A 12,074-nucleotide genomic window follows, 5' to 3' on the forward strand; every position below is an offset into this window, starting at 1 on the left:
AAATCATTGTGGCGTTTTTTTCACACTCTGATTCGCTTCTCATTGCAGCTGCTACGGCGACGGCGACGGCGACGGCGGCTATGGCTACGGCTACTAAAGCAGATGACCCAACGTTCCGGGCCAAGTAGTTGCCCGAATTCTGCTGAGCCCGGCGAATATTGGCGCGCATTCATTTGGGCCAGTGGAACAGCGCCCGCTTCACTTGTATATTTTGTATATATATATGATGTATATATATATTACGATATGCATATATAAATTGTATTTAATTTATTTCTCATATTGCACTTTTCATAATTCGGTCCGTCCATGTCCATTCCCCGTCCGTGGAGCGTTTTCTGTTGACGTTCACGTTTCAACGTCAACTTCTGAGTTATGCTCGAAAAGTATTCAATAAAATGTTGTGCTTGTGCTTATTATGTCTAATCGTGCATTATTTATTTCTATATTATGACTAATTATATTATGATATTATTAGTGTTCAGCATATAAGTAGCCAGTTACGAACTACACGAACCCACCTTTCATACTACTGCTACTTCCACAGCCCGCAGGCCCAAACTCGTGCCTTTTAGTTGCCAGAATGAGTGGAATACTTTGACGGAGAATAAATGTCATATTTATGTCTACTTTAGCTAACTATAACTCGAGGATTAGGCTCTTAACATATCTAGCTTCACATCTTAAATATGCATGAACACGAACTGTTTCGGTTGAACTATTTTAATAGAAACTGGCTGCAGTAATTTAATTTTTGATGAATTCTGACAATTCCCTCGCTTGTTATAAACAAAATATAATAATATATATATTTTAACGCCATTTAACATAATTCCAACATGCATTTCACAGTTACGTGCTCGTGTTCCTATCAAGGTTAACAAGCACTTTCACATCTTGTAGTTCAACTAGATTTTTCGTTTCTTATTCACGTTCATGTTTTCGCTGATCTGTCAAACTTAACGGATGTTTATATATCCGTTAAATATTTGACAACATGGCGACGCAGTTTCAAACAGGAAGTGGCCAATTTATCGATAGTCTATTTATCGACTAAGTCACAATTACTCGCAATCGCATCATTTCGTTCGAAAAGCGAAATTCTGATCAAATTTGTCTCGTCGTGCTCTTGTAGATTATATTCTACTATTTTTACTGGCTGAATAAGCTGCGAAAAATTGTCATGCATTTGTAGAATTCTCAATTGCATACCATTTACATTCCATTCGTTTAGACGAGCAACAATTTCATTTTTGCGTGCCACAAATTTTGCACAAGTAAAGAAAGTTCGAGATGCCTATCTGGCATATATCTATCTTAATTGTGCTCAGCGTTCTTTATTTTGCATTAAACTGACATATTCATAAATGGGTGTTTGCTTATGATTAACAAATACAATTGAGTAAATATTTACCAACTTGTTTGCATTTAATGCCTTCTCAAGCCTCACAATTTGCACTACTCATTAATAAATTGTGCCAAAAAATATAAAATCGTTCATCGTCTTCGATCTAAACAAATTAAAATCCAAGTATATTTGCGTATTTTCTTAACTGTTTCGCGTACGCAGAGTACAGTTGCCGCCAAAAGCTCGCAGCCGGAAATGGCCGCCATGTTGGGCGCTCATCAATGACAAAGTGCGTTGGCTACGTTCGTTTAGGAATCACAACTGACTTCATATGCTGCATTATTGGAGCAGCATGGGTCACAATGACCGTACGCGCCCATTGAGACTTGGCCAGTGCTAACAATTTTGATGACCCTCGGCCGGCTGACGCATCAAGATCAAGCAAGGTTGACAGCGATGATGTTGATGATGCATCTGATATCGGGGCATAGATCACGTCTGTGCGCGCGCTGGGTGACGGCTCGTGGCAAAACTGCATGCAGCTGCAATCGACTATTTAAGTCCAGTTCATTGTGGGCGCTGGGTTCAGTTGGACAGCCGTTGGAGCACATCATACATCAAGCATTTACAGAATGGGCGCGCCTGCCAACTCTGTTTGGCTGCCGCTGCTGCTAATGGCCATAATGTTATTGGCATTGGCACCGCTGGCAATAGCGCAGGTGAGTTCAAATCTCGCCTCGAGACGGGCCAACGAACTAAGCCCATCATCCAACAGAACCAGAACGACACCACGAGCAGCAGTCCCAGCAGCTCCAGCAGTCCCAGCAGTAGCAATCCAAGCAGCAGCACCACAATCCGCCCCAGCACCGTTGCTGATGTGGTTGTTGGTGGTGATCTGAAGAAGGCGGCTCGCGTTGAGGAGTTTAATAAAGACTTGGACGGCAATGCGGTCACGCCGAAGCCGGGCACAGACGGTGGCTTCTATGATGTTGTCGATGTGCTGGCCGCCACCAGCGCCGGTGTGGGCAGACCCAAGAGCGGCCAGACGACACGCATCTATACCACCGGCGATGTGAACGATGCTTTTTGGCTAAAGCATTTGGGCGATGACTTCAAGCATGCCATTCACCTACAGGTCGGCGGCACCAACGATGATTACAATCGCATCATCAATCAGACCACCAACGGTGTGCACGAGGAAGTGCATCATGAGTATCTGCCCGGCGCGGAGCGGCCAGGTGGAATGCAACAACAACTCCAACACCAACACCAACACCAGCAGCAGCAGCATCAGCATCAAGAGCAGCAGCAAGATCAGGAGCAGGAGCAGCAGCATCAGTTGGCCAGAGCTGCTGGTTATGGTCAGCCCAATTTGGTCACCCAGTTGAGTCTCGATGGCGAGTCCATGGCCCTGAAAGACAACTATCTGAGGCAGCAGGCACACCAGCAACAGCAGGAGCAGCAGCAAGAGCAGCAGCACCAGCATCAGCGCTATGCACATGGCTATCCACGGCCAAACACACGCTACAACCCACACACTGTTTACAGACACACATACCCACACATGCAAGCCCAGCATAGCACACAGCACACACACACACATACACACACACACACCCAGCACACACACCCCCAGCACACACACGCTGACAAGTCGCGTAATCCACAGCGTGAACGCTACAGACCTCAGTCGGCGCCATCTGGGCCGAGCTTTATCAGCTCCAGCGAGGACACGTTGCATACGTCGCAATCTCAGGCAGCGCCCACATCAGCCATGTCACCCAGCTCGAGTGGGTCGCGGCACGATGATCTAGACAGGCAGCTGCCGTTTAAGTCAGCCTTCAATGACTACGGCAGTCGACCCACGCGCGATCTGACCTATTTGCTTTATAAGCGCGGACTCTGAATTTACTTAATACACAGGGTCTAACTAAATTAATTTAGCTACTAACTTAATAATAATTTGCATTTAATAAACACCAAAACAAATACAAATTGAGTCTTAGCTATCTTTAACATCAATCTCTCACAATCGTGAAATGTTCGCCTTGGGCTGAATTTAATAATTCATTATAAAGCTAAGAAATCACGTAATTTAGTTGCCAGCTTCAGCAAATTTGTGGCGCATTTTAGTTTAGCTTTAGTATGCCATTAACTTTGTCAGTTCGGTGCGTTGATTTCGATAGACACACATGTGTATTGGTAAACGTACATGTATTAGTGCATGCTCGGTATGCCCTGCTTGTTTTCTCTACGCACTGCTTGAAATTTTGCCAGGCGTCAGCGTCCGTGAGCTGTGTACGTGTGCGTACAAGACATGGATTTTCGATTTTGAAGATAATGTATGATAACATAGGAATTATATGAATTGTGATTTAATGCTGCTTGAAATATATTTATAGCTGAGTGAGGTATATATGATATCTATCAAAGCGCTTTACTGTAATTTGAAGTTCTTTGCACAGATAACTTCGAAGCCAAAAATGACAAATGAGAGAGATCGTGAGCCAATTGGTGGATAAACATTAATGACTTTTGCGCTTTTTTCAGATTAATCCCTTCTTTTTTTCACAGGAATATTGTTTTTTTTTTTCGTTTTTTACTCATTCTTAAGAAGAATGCTTGGCAAAGTCTAAAATATGTTATCCGAGTAGAACTCAGATTCCGCTGGCATTTTATATTTGAGATAGTTTAAGTGATTTAAATTTAGCATGAGCGTGATAAGTCCAAGCTGCTGATAAGATTTCTGAGTAGGTTTTGTCACTTGAAGCTGGCTCAATTGTTGGCTATCCACATCCACATCTATGCAGAGCATTGTCGGCACTGCTGATGCTCTGGGACTGTTGCGAGTCCAAGACTGGTGCTGGGCAGCACAAAGAACCGCACCAGATAGAAGCACGAGCGCAGACAGACAGAGATCTTGAGAAGTGCAACAAGAACAAGAGAGTCAGAAGACGTCGTCGTCGTCGTCGCAGTGCAGTGCGACAAAAATTTGCAAATCGGAAATGTAAATCGGTGGCAATGGCATCGCAAAGATCACGTAGCCGGGGCCGTGGTGGTGTCGGCAACGTGAGCGCGATATAAATGCGGCCCAACGGTGCCATAGGCCGCTATAAAGAGCTAGCACCGTGGCCATCCAACGAGCAGTAGACATCTGAGTGCTGACACATCACGCATCCACACAAAATGCAACTTGGTCTCTGGTTTGGGCTTTTCGCCGTCGCCGCCGCACCGGTACGTTAACCTGTGGCCACCACGACACACCACGACACTGATATCCGATAATCTCCGCCAACAGGCGACTAATCATGTCAATCAAAATTCTGTTCTATTCTGTTCTGTAGCTGGTGAGCGCTAATTACGGTTCGCCAGGTAGGGGTGCTGGCCGTCAGATACAGTATCTGCCCGGTGGTCCATCGGAAGGCTTGGAGGAGTATGTGAATGCCGCGACCGGCGGCTCACAGCCATCAGCCAACCAGCTGACGGCACAGGCTGAGATTCAGCCATCGCCGGAGGAGGCACGTCGTCTGGGACGCGTCCAGGCTCAGCTGCAGGCACTGAACAACAATCCCACCTACCAGAAGCTGAAGAACTCCGAGGATATTGCCGAATCGTTGGCTGAGACCAATCTGGCTAGCAACATCCGTCAGGGCAAGATCAATGTGGTGTCGCCCCAGTATGTCGATCAGCATCTGTTCCGTTCCCTGTTGGTGCCATCGGGCCACAACAACCATCAGGTGATCGCCACCCAGCCCCTGCCGCCAATCATTGTGCACCAACCCGGCGCACCACCCGCCCATGTGAACAGCGGCCCACCGACCGTGGTGCGCGGCAATCCTGTCATCTACAAGATCAAGCCCTCGGTCATCTACCAGCAGGAGGTGATCAACAAGGTGCCCACACCACTGAGCCTTAACCCCGTCTACGTCAAGGTCTACAAGCCGGGCAAGAAGATCGAGGCCCCACTGGCCCCAGTCGTTGCGCCCGTCTACAGCCAGCCTCAGTCCTATGGCCAGCCCCAGGCTTACAACCAGCCTCAGGCCTACAGCCAACCTCAGTCATATGGCAACTCTGGTAGCTCCGGTGCTGGCCACTCTGGTCCCAGTTCCGATAGCTATGCCGCCGGCGCTGAAACCCCCCTCTACGCCAGCCCAGCTCCCTATGGCTCCCCCAGCTACTAAGCCAAATGCAATCTCGGCACTTGCAGCTGCTGTCGCTGCCAGCACAGCAGTCGAGCAGTCCGGAGCCCAGCTGGAGGGTGTTTAATTTAACAACTTTGTTTTTTTTTTCTAAATGCAAATAAAAAAAAAATAAGCCCAACATACCTATAGATATTGTGTTTACTGTACTGCCACGCCTCTCCCATCTAGCATATGACTCTATCAGTTGCATTGACTTTTCCCCAATATACAATTTATAATGCTTACCTGTGGCGTGTTAATAACGTGTACTTATGCAGCACATGAGAAAGCTTAGGGTGGGCGTAATTGCAGAGATCGTACTTTATCATTATTATAATATTCTAGACTTTGATTACTTATTTTGCAATCTGTGCATATATGCACTTCAACATATTGAGAACATAGACAGCAAAAGGGGCCAAGATCAAAGGCCGAACTGAACACTTGACACTATTTGACTGCTCAGCACTTTATTTTAGATCTCTTTCTGTGACAACTTTAGAAATTCTGCTGCCGTTTGTAGGTTACGAAATTACAATTATGAAATATATATATATATATGTATATAAATGTATACGTCTGTCGAGTGTTGGCGGAACTCAAGAAGCAGCATATTTGATCATTTGCATAAAACGAAATAGAAACTATTAAATGTAACTAATCTAGTTAGTCAAAAATATATCCATAATGGGGGCTCTAGAAAAAGAGGTGGGGTCTTAGTGCTACCTAAATGAAGAGGAACCTGTCGACCTGCCTCTTGCTAGAATTGAAAACTTTAGCTGCACATATGATCAGTTCTACAATATGAAAGGGAAACTTTTATGTATAATATATAATTAGTTAGTCGTCAATATGATAATAATACTAAGTAATAAGTTCTTTCAAAAACGAGCATTCCGCTTTTGGTGCTTCCCAAATGACAAGAAAATTGTCGAACTGCTTTTGATCTGAGCTGGAAAGGCAAACTCTTTAACAAGCTGCTTCCTCCTATGCCAAGAAATGTTAGTCAATAATATGTTTAGACAAATACTTCAATTTGCGATATTGTATAGAAAATCCTTTAAATCCAACATAAGTTAAAACTCTGAGATAACGAACTATCATCAATATCAATACACTAGCCACGGATTCGAGCCCAGTTCTTTATTCATTTAGATGCCCAAATCTGAATCTCTTAACTATTCAGCTCTTCGAGTCTGCAAGTTGTTTTAACTACGTAAGTTCTTAATATGTATGTATATTATATACATAAGAATAACTTAAATGGTAACACAAGCTGAATAGATGAGCGATTGATTATAACAATCGGTGCGTCCTATATATTAATAGATGATATACGTATTTTGGTATTTTGTACCTATTTATGACTGAAAGCGCCTAATCGTTTTTTGGTAGCTGTTATAAATCCAAACTCTCTAACTTTATACAAATTTGTATTAATATAATTGAGATATAGAGATGAGAACAATTAATTAAATAAATATAAACAATTTTAATGTCTGGCTTACCAACTGGAAGCTTGTCTAGACTAGCAAAGCCCCAACTTTAGTTAAATCAAAACTGAACATTAATTTGTACCAGCCACTTCCTCGGAATTGTCAGCAACTAATTTTTTACAGTGTATGCCACCTCTGGACTAAAAATGTTGATTTAAGGGATTTGAGTACAAATATGAATACGAGCACTGAGCCTCTGCAGATTAAGTAGTCAAAGTTGTGAAACATGAATGAATTCTTTAAAGAAATGTAAATTAAATTATTGAAATTTAGTCAACCGTAATGCAATTGTTTTCAGTGTAGTATGAAAGCATTTGACAAACATCTAAAACAATCAATTAGTAGCTAGATAATTTATCCTAATTTTAACGCGCTCGTCTAAAAGGAGCTGGGCCTGGGCTTTGGTACTTACAATGCGGCAGAGATCAGCTGCAATTGGAGCGACAATCGAATCGCATGGAGCTTTCAATGCGGAACTGTTGACAGCCATTTGGCAATCGCAATCTCCGCAGACAGTCGGTTGCTTGTTGGTCTGAAAAACCTCGATATGGCTTATGTGTCAGGGCACGATGCACGAGATGGGAGCTGCGGATTGTTGGCCGGTTAATATTTGTTATTGCTTTCTACGTAACACGCCGAGATATGCGCGACAAGATGCGTGCGAGCAATCAGCATTTGGCCATGTTTCGCTAGCTGGCGTGGGCAATAGCAAAATAAATGCAACAACAACGGGCCGTGGCTGGAGCGGAACCAGCGGCTAACCGGCAGCGGCTGCCGACCGGGCCAAATGTCACGTACCATAGGGCAAGCGTCCGATGGCAGCATATTTAAAGAAATCTCTGACCGAACTAAGGCAGCAGAAGACATCAGACGGTCGCACAACGAGCCACTCGAGTTCGAACTGCCAACTGGGACTGGAAACGATGAACAGACACAGCTTCATTTGGGCGCTAGCCGCCTGCTTAATTGTACGTAACAATACGGCCAGATCTGTGGCTATTCGCCGGTCGATGATGACCCGCAGTCGCAGCACATCTGAGCGAATCTCAACTGAATTCAACGCACAACTTCATTTGCCTTTCTCTCTTTCTTTCTCTCTCTCTCTCTCTCTCGCTCTCTCCCTTTCTCCGTTTCTCTCTCAGGCATGCGCCAGCGCTAACGGCTACGGCGGACAACAGGGCTACAGCTCTGGCGGCCAGGAGGCCTACGGCTCTGGCGGACAGCAGAGCTACAGCTCCAGCTCTGATGGTGGCGATGCGGCAGCCGCTGCATCCGCTGGCGGTGCTGGTGAATTCGGCCATGCTGGTGGTTTGGGCGAAGGCGCCGCTGCTGGCTCTTTGGCCGGTGGTGCTGATGCCTCGGGCGTTGCCCAGGCCGGCCAGAGCAGCTATGGCTCTGACCAGAACATTCCCTACAAGCCGGTGAACACCAAGGGCAACACCCTGACCTCTTCGATCACATACCCACAGAACAAGGGCGAAATTCTGATCCATCGTCCGGCCCCCATCATTGTGCGTCGCCCGCCCACCAAGGTGCTGGTCAACCATCCTCCATTGGTTGTCAAGCCCGCCCCAGTTGTGCTGCACAAGCCCCCAGCAATCGTGCTCCGCAAGGTCTACGTCAAGCACCACCCACGTCGCGTCAAGGTTGAGCCTGTCTTCGTCAATGTGGTGAAGCCCCCAGCAGAGAAGTACTTCGTCAATGAGAACAAGCAGGGTTACGGTCAGGGCTCCCACGGCGCTGGACAGGGTCATGGACACCACATTCTGAACAGGCCCGGTCCCATTGTGTCTGGTCCTCAACAGCATGGCCCCGGTGGCCAGGCTCTGCCCGCCTACGCCTCTGGCGCCGACAATGCCGCTGCCAGCGCTGGCTACCAGCTGCTCCAGGGCGGCAACCATGGTCTCTCCGCTCTGGCCAACATTGCCGGCGAGCGTGAAGGTAACTATGGTAGCCAGAGCTATGGTGGTCACGGCCAATCCGGCCCCAGCTACTCAGCTCCGTCGTACTAAGCGCAACGCTTACGACGCTAGCGCATCCAGCTGCCAGCTACCAGCCTACCTCTGGCTGGTCTTAGTTACTATGTTTTTTACACGGCTTGGACGCCCACAAGGCGGGCGCGCAGGTTTCTTTGCAAACAAATAAAAAAAATTGAAAAAAAAACACACACATTTTGTTATAATTTTTGGTTTTCCTCATTGATAAATATCTATTATGATCAGATTTTAAAATAATAATACATAGTTAAATTCAGCAGATATAAGCTAAGTTATTAATATTTATTTTCAGCTTTGCATTGCTTTAACAATTTGACATAAGCATAGTGTAAAGCAGCTTTTTGAAACTTAACGATTTTAAAAAGGCTGTGGCGCCAGCTTCCAAAGGCTGCCACACCGTAAGAGTCAATGAAGTCTGGCAAGTTTTGTTTCTGCCAAATGGTATTTGTTTCCTCCTTGAGCAAATTCGCAAGGCATTGAGTATTTTTAGTTTTAGCACCAAAAAATCACAATTAATTGATTCGCAAAAATACATACATAAAAATGTACGAAAATAAACAAAGGCATTATTTGTTTTAATTTTAATTAAGTCGAACTGCCTATAACGAATATAAGGGTTGTTTACACAAGTGAATCTTTTATGGTATATATTAAATGGTATATACTGCATCTGTTTCTATAAAATAGTTTTTGCTCAGGTGGCAGCCCTCATGATAATTGTTGCCATTTATTCCTGTTACCTTAAATACCGAAAAATTAAAACTTCTGGTCACACTGCAGAGCAAAGCTCCTTTCCGAATTTAACATTCAAATTTGTCTGGACAGTTATTTTAACAACAGGTTAAATGGAAATCTTGTAAAATAATACAATTTTTAACTAGAACTATTTATATGACGGATCTGAAATGAATCATAATATGAAACATTCATGCAAAGTAAATAAAGAAGAGTAAAGAACGAAACGAATTTATTTCATAGATAATGCTTATAATTGTGGCAATCGGAGTAGATGATAAAATAACATTTAAGTGTGCAATGGGGAAAGTATTCTTTTACTTGCACTTCCTTATATACCTACCTATAAAAATATATTTATGTACGACAGTTAATTGCTTAATACGTGATGTTATAGGTATCTGTAGTTAGTTTTTTTGTAAAACATATAAGCCAATAATTTACTTTTGCAAGTGTTTCTCTGCCTCGGCTATAATTGAATATTCAAATTTGATACGTTTCAATTAAGAAGATTGTCGGGGTGAACTATGAAACATTAATGTAATATATAGGTACTTAATAGGTTGATGTGAGGGTTAGGTTGAGACACACTCCAAATCTTGTCACACAATATTGATTATGATAAACGCATTGCGTGTTAAGCAAACTGCATGCTAAATGCTTTGCCATCGAGAGATGACAAAAATGATAATTATTTTTGAATTACCCTCATCTGGCGACCTCCTGCTGTGAGAGGTCGAGTCGCTACACCTCCTAATAAAAATGACAGCAATTGAAGATGCAAAATAAAATAAAAAAAAAAAGTACAATAACAACCGAGTTTAGCACAATAATCGAATGTGACTCAAAAATTTGAGATCTAGGTCGCCTGGTGCCGCCGCCCATTTGTCGATTTGAGAATTCAGCATAAAAATCCGACACTTTTGTGAAACGTTTTCAGTTTGTAAGCATAAATCGGGCACAAAAACAAAATAGCAGAGCGCACTGAAAAACCAAAAAAAAATACAAAGCGTAAAAAACGAAACACTACGAAAAACTGTTACAAGTTCAACGTGTGCAAAAGAGACGGCAAAAGAAAAACTTGACTCGTTCAAGATGCGATTCTTTTCGATGGTTGCGTTATTGTTGCTTCTGGTTGTGATGCTGCTCCTTGGCCAGGGCTATGGCCGCAACCTGGTAAGTGTGGCGCCTCCGTCTGGAACAGTCAAGTGATTTTTGTTCAAAACCTTTTAGCCCGTTCGGATGCGTGCTCATCGCCAGACAACAGGAAAAGCGTTTCCACACTTTTTCCAGCTGGTTCTGAACATTATGAGCAGCCTACACCAAATCGAGTCTTAGAAAGAGCCGTGCATATTATATTGCTGCGTTTCCTAATACCTTGGTAACTAAACAATTCGTTTAAGTGTGTATGCCAGGGCTGTAAATCCAATCAAAATTGTTCATCGGTTCCGCTTACGAACCGAACCAGCTCCCAACCTTTAGGTTCAGTTTGTGAACCTGGCTTTCCATATCCTACGAACGCAGGGCTAGGATCGAACCTTAACTTAAGCTAAAAACATAAATGGTTCGGTGGTGTTGCTTTTCTGCGATAAATTATTAAATCCCAGGTTCGAACCGGTTCGGTTCGTTTTCCAGCCTTGGTATATACATCCATTCCATATACAAACTTTTTGAACTATTTTTTTTTTCAGCATCGTTTCGGAAGTCCAATTCGCAAGGTTTTTCAAAGTTGATTTCAGTAGTGTGCTTTTGAGAATGATGGTTTCTACCTCATCAGTCTAATAGTTGGTGAAAATAGCCCGATAAACAGAATGAATATTTCACTAAAGCTTTCGAAACACCACGTACAAACGAACCATTACCAAATTTCTCCCAATAATCTACACTTCCGTAAATTTTATTTTTTTTTCGTGTCTGGCCATTTTGATTTTTATTCGTTATAAGGTTACATATTTTTTGTGGTTCTTTGTTAAATAATTTGTATATATATACATACATGTGTATTGTTGATTGTAAATTTTAAATTGTTGTGTGAAGAGGTTTAACATTGTAATTTGTTAAAAAAAAAGAGAAAGCAAACCGCTTTTAAGTTTAGATATATACGTTAGCTAATAATTTTTAAAAATGTATAAATAAATTTATTGTAAATGCGTTTCTTGTTGTTGCTCTCGAAATTGAAGTTGTTAGCTAATAAAATCGCATAAAATTGCATAAATTACATATTTAAAATTGTTGATGTTTTTGTTTATGTTGCGTGTTAAATAATGCGATAGTTCTATGGATTTTATATGTTTGATTTGATATTGAACTGGTTCAC

General features: G+C 43.2%; 4 protein-coding genes across 5 annotated transcripts; all 4 read left to right on the forward strand.

Annotated features, from left to right (window-relative positions):
* The first annotated feature begins 2,031 nt into the window (after positions 1-2,031).
* Positions 2,032-3,254, forward strand: LOC115771323. The gene is made up of 3 exons (XM_030716988.1): positions 2,032-2,067; positions 2,250-2,588; positions 3,018-3,254. The coding sequence occupies exons 1-3, from the start codon at positions 2,032-2,034 to the stop codon at positions 3,252-3,254; spliced, it is 612 nt and encodes a 203-aa protein (XP_030572848.1).
* A 1,280-nt stretch (positions 3,255-4,534) lies between these two features.
* On the forward strand, positions 4,535-5,529 carry LOC115771354 (chorion protein S36). The gene is made up of 2 exons (XM_030717027.1): positions 4,535-4,582; positions 4,693-5,529. Exons 1-2 carry the CDS (start codon positions 4,535-4,537, stop codon positions 5,527-5,529), a joined length of 885 nt encoding a protein of 294 aa, XP_030572887.1.
* Positions 5,530-7,399: 1,870 nt separating this feature from the next.
* Positions 7,400-9,093, forward strand: LOC115771342 (chorion protein S38). The gene is made up of 2 exons (XM_030717013.1): positions 7,400-7,993; positions 8,168-9,093. The coding sequence occupies exons 1-2, from the start codon at positions 7,841-7,843 to the stop codon at positions 9,035-9,037; spliced, it is 1,023 nt and encodes a 340-aa protein (XP_030572873.1). The 5' UTR covers positions 7,400-7,840; the 3' UTR covers positions 9,038-9,093.
* Positions 9,094-10,668: 1,575 nt separating this feature from the next.
* LOC115771338 lies at positions 10,669-11,707 on the forward strand. Of its 2 annotated transcripts, XM_030717007.1 has the most exons (3): positions 10,670-10,937; positions 10,991-11,138; positions 11,449-11,707. In XM_030717007.1, the coding sequence occupies exons 1-3, from the start codon at positions 10,853-10,855 to the stop codon at positions 11,537-11,539; spliced, it is 324 nt and encodes a 107-aa protein (XP_030572867.1). In that variant the 5' UTR covers positions 10,670-10,852; the 3' UTR covers positions 11,540-11,707. The 2 variants fall into 2 exon arrangements, with proteins under 2 accessions (XP_030572868.1, XP_030572867.1); XM_030717008.1 differs by lacking the exon at positions 11,449-11,707 and having other exon boundaries at positions 10,669-10,933; positions 10,991-11,441.
* Positions 11,708-12,074: the final 367 nt, after the last annotated feature.

The sequence above is a fragment of the Drosophila novamexicana genome, unplaced genomic scaffold (genome assembly GCF_003285875.2).
Source record: "Drosophila novamexicana strain 15010-1031.04,08,12 unplaced genomic scaffold, DnovRS2.1 tig00000068-arrow-arrow-pilon, whole genome shotgun sequence".
NCBI lineage: Eukaryota > Metazoa > Arthropoda > Insecta > Diptera > Drosophilidae > Drosophila > Drosophila novamexicana.

What these genes read in the sequence shown, in the direction of transcription:
- LOC115771342 (XM_030717013.1), top strand. Translation starts at nt 7,841, where the DNA reads ATGGCAGCATATTTAAAGAAATCTCTGACCGAACTAAGGCAGCAGAAG. An exon ending in CGCTAGCCGCCTGCTTAATT is followed by an intron (nt 7,994 to 8,167) that starts GTACGTAACAAT and finishes TTTCTCTCTCAG; the next exon opens with GCATGCGCCAGCGCTAACGG.
- LOC115771354 (XM_030717027.1), top strand. Translation starts at nt 4,535, where the DNA reads ATGCAACTTGGTCTCTGGTTTGGGCTTTTCGCCGTCGCCGCCGCACCG. An exon ending in TCGCCGTCGCCGCCGCACCG is followed by an intron (nt 4,583 to 4,692) that starts GTACGTTAACCT and finishes TCTGTTCTGTAG; the next exon opens with CTGGTGAGCGCTAATTACGG.
- LOC115771338 (XM_030717007.1), top strand. Translation starts at nt 10,853, where the DNA reads ATGCGATTCTTTTCGATGGTTGCGTTATTGTTGCTTCTGGTTGTGATG. An exon ending in CTATGGCCGCAACCTGGTAA is followed by an intron (nt 10,938 to 10,990) that starts GTGTGGCGCCTC and finishes AAAACCTTTTAG; the next exon opens with CCCGTTCGGATGCGTGCTCA. An exon ending in CTGCGTTTCCTAATACCTTG is followed by an intron (nt 11,139 to 11,448) that starts GTAACTAAACAA and finishes TTTTTTTTTCAG; the next exon opens with CATCGTTTCGGAAGTCCAAT.
- LOC115771323 (XM_030716988.1), top strand. Translation starts at nt 2,032, where the DNA reads ATGTTATTGGCATTGGCACCGCTGGCAATAGCGCAG. An exon ending in CACCGCTGGCAATAGCGCAG is followed by an intron (nt 2,068 to 2,249) that starts GTGAGTTCAAAT and finishes GGTGATCTGAAG; the next exon opens with AAGGCGGCTCGCGTTGAGGA. An exon ending in CCGGCGCGGAGCGGCCAGGT is followed by an intron (nt 2,589 to 3,017) that starts GGAATGCAACAA and finishes CGTAATCCACAG; the next exon opens with CGTGAACGCTACAGACCTCA.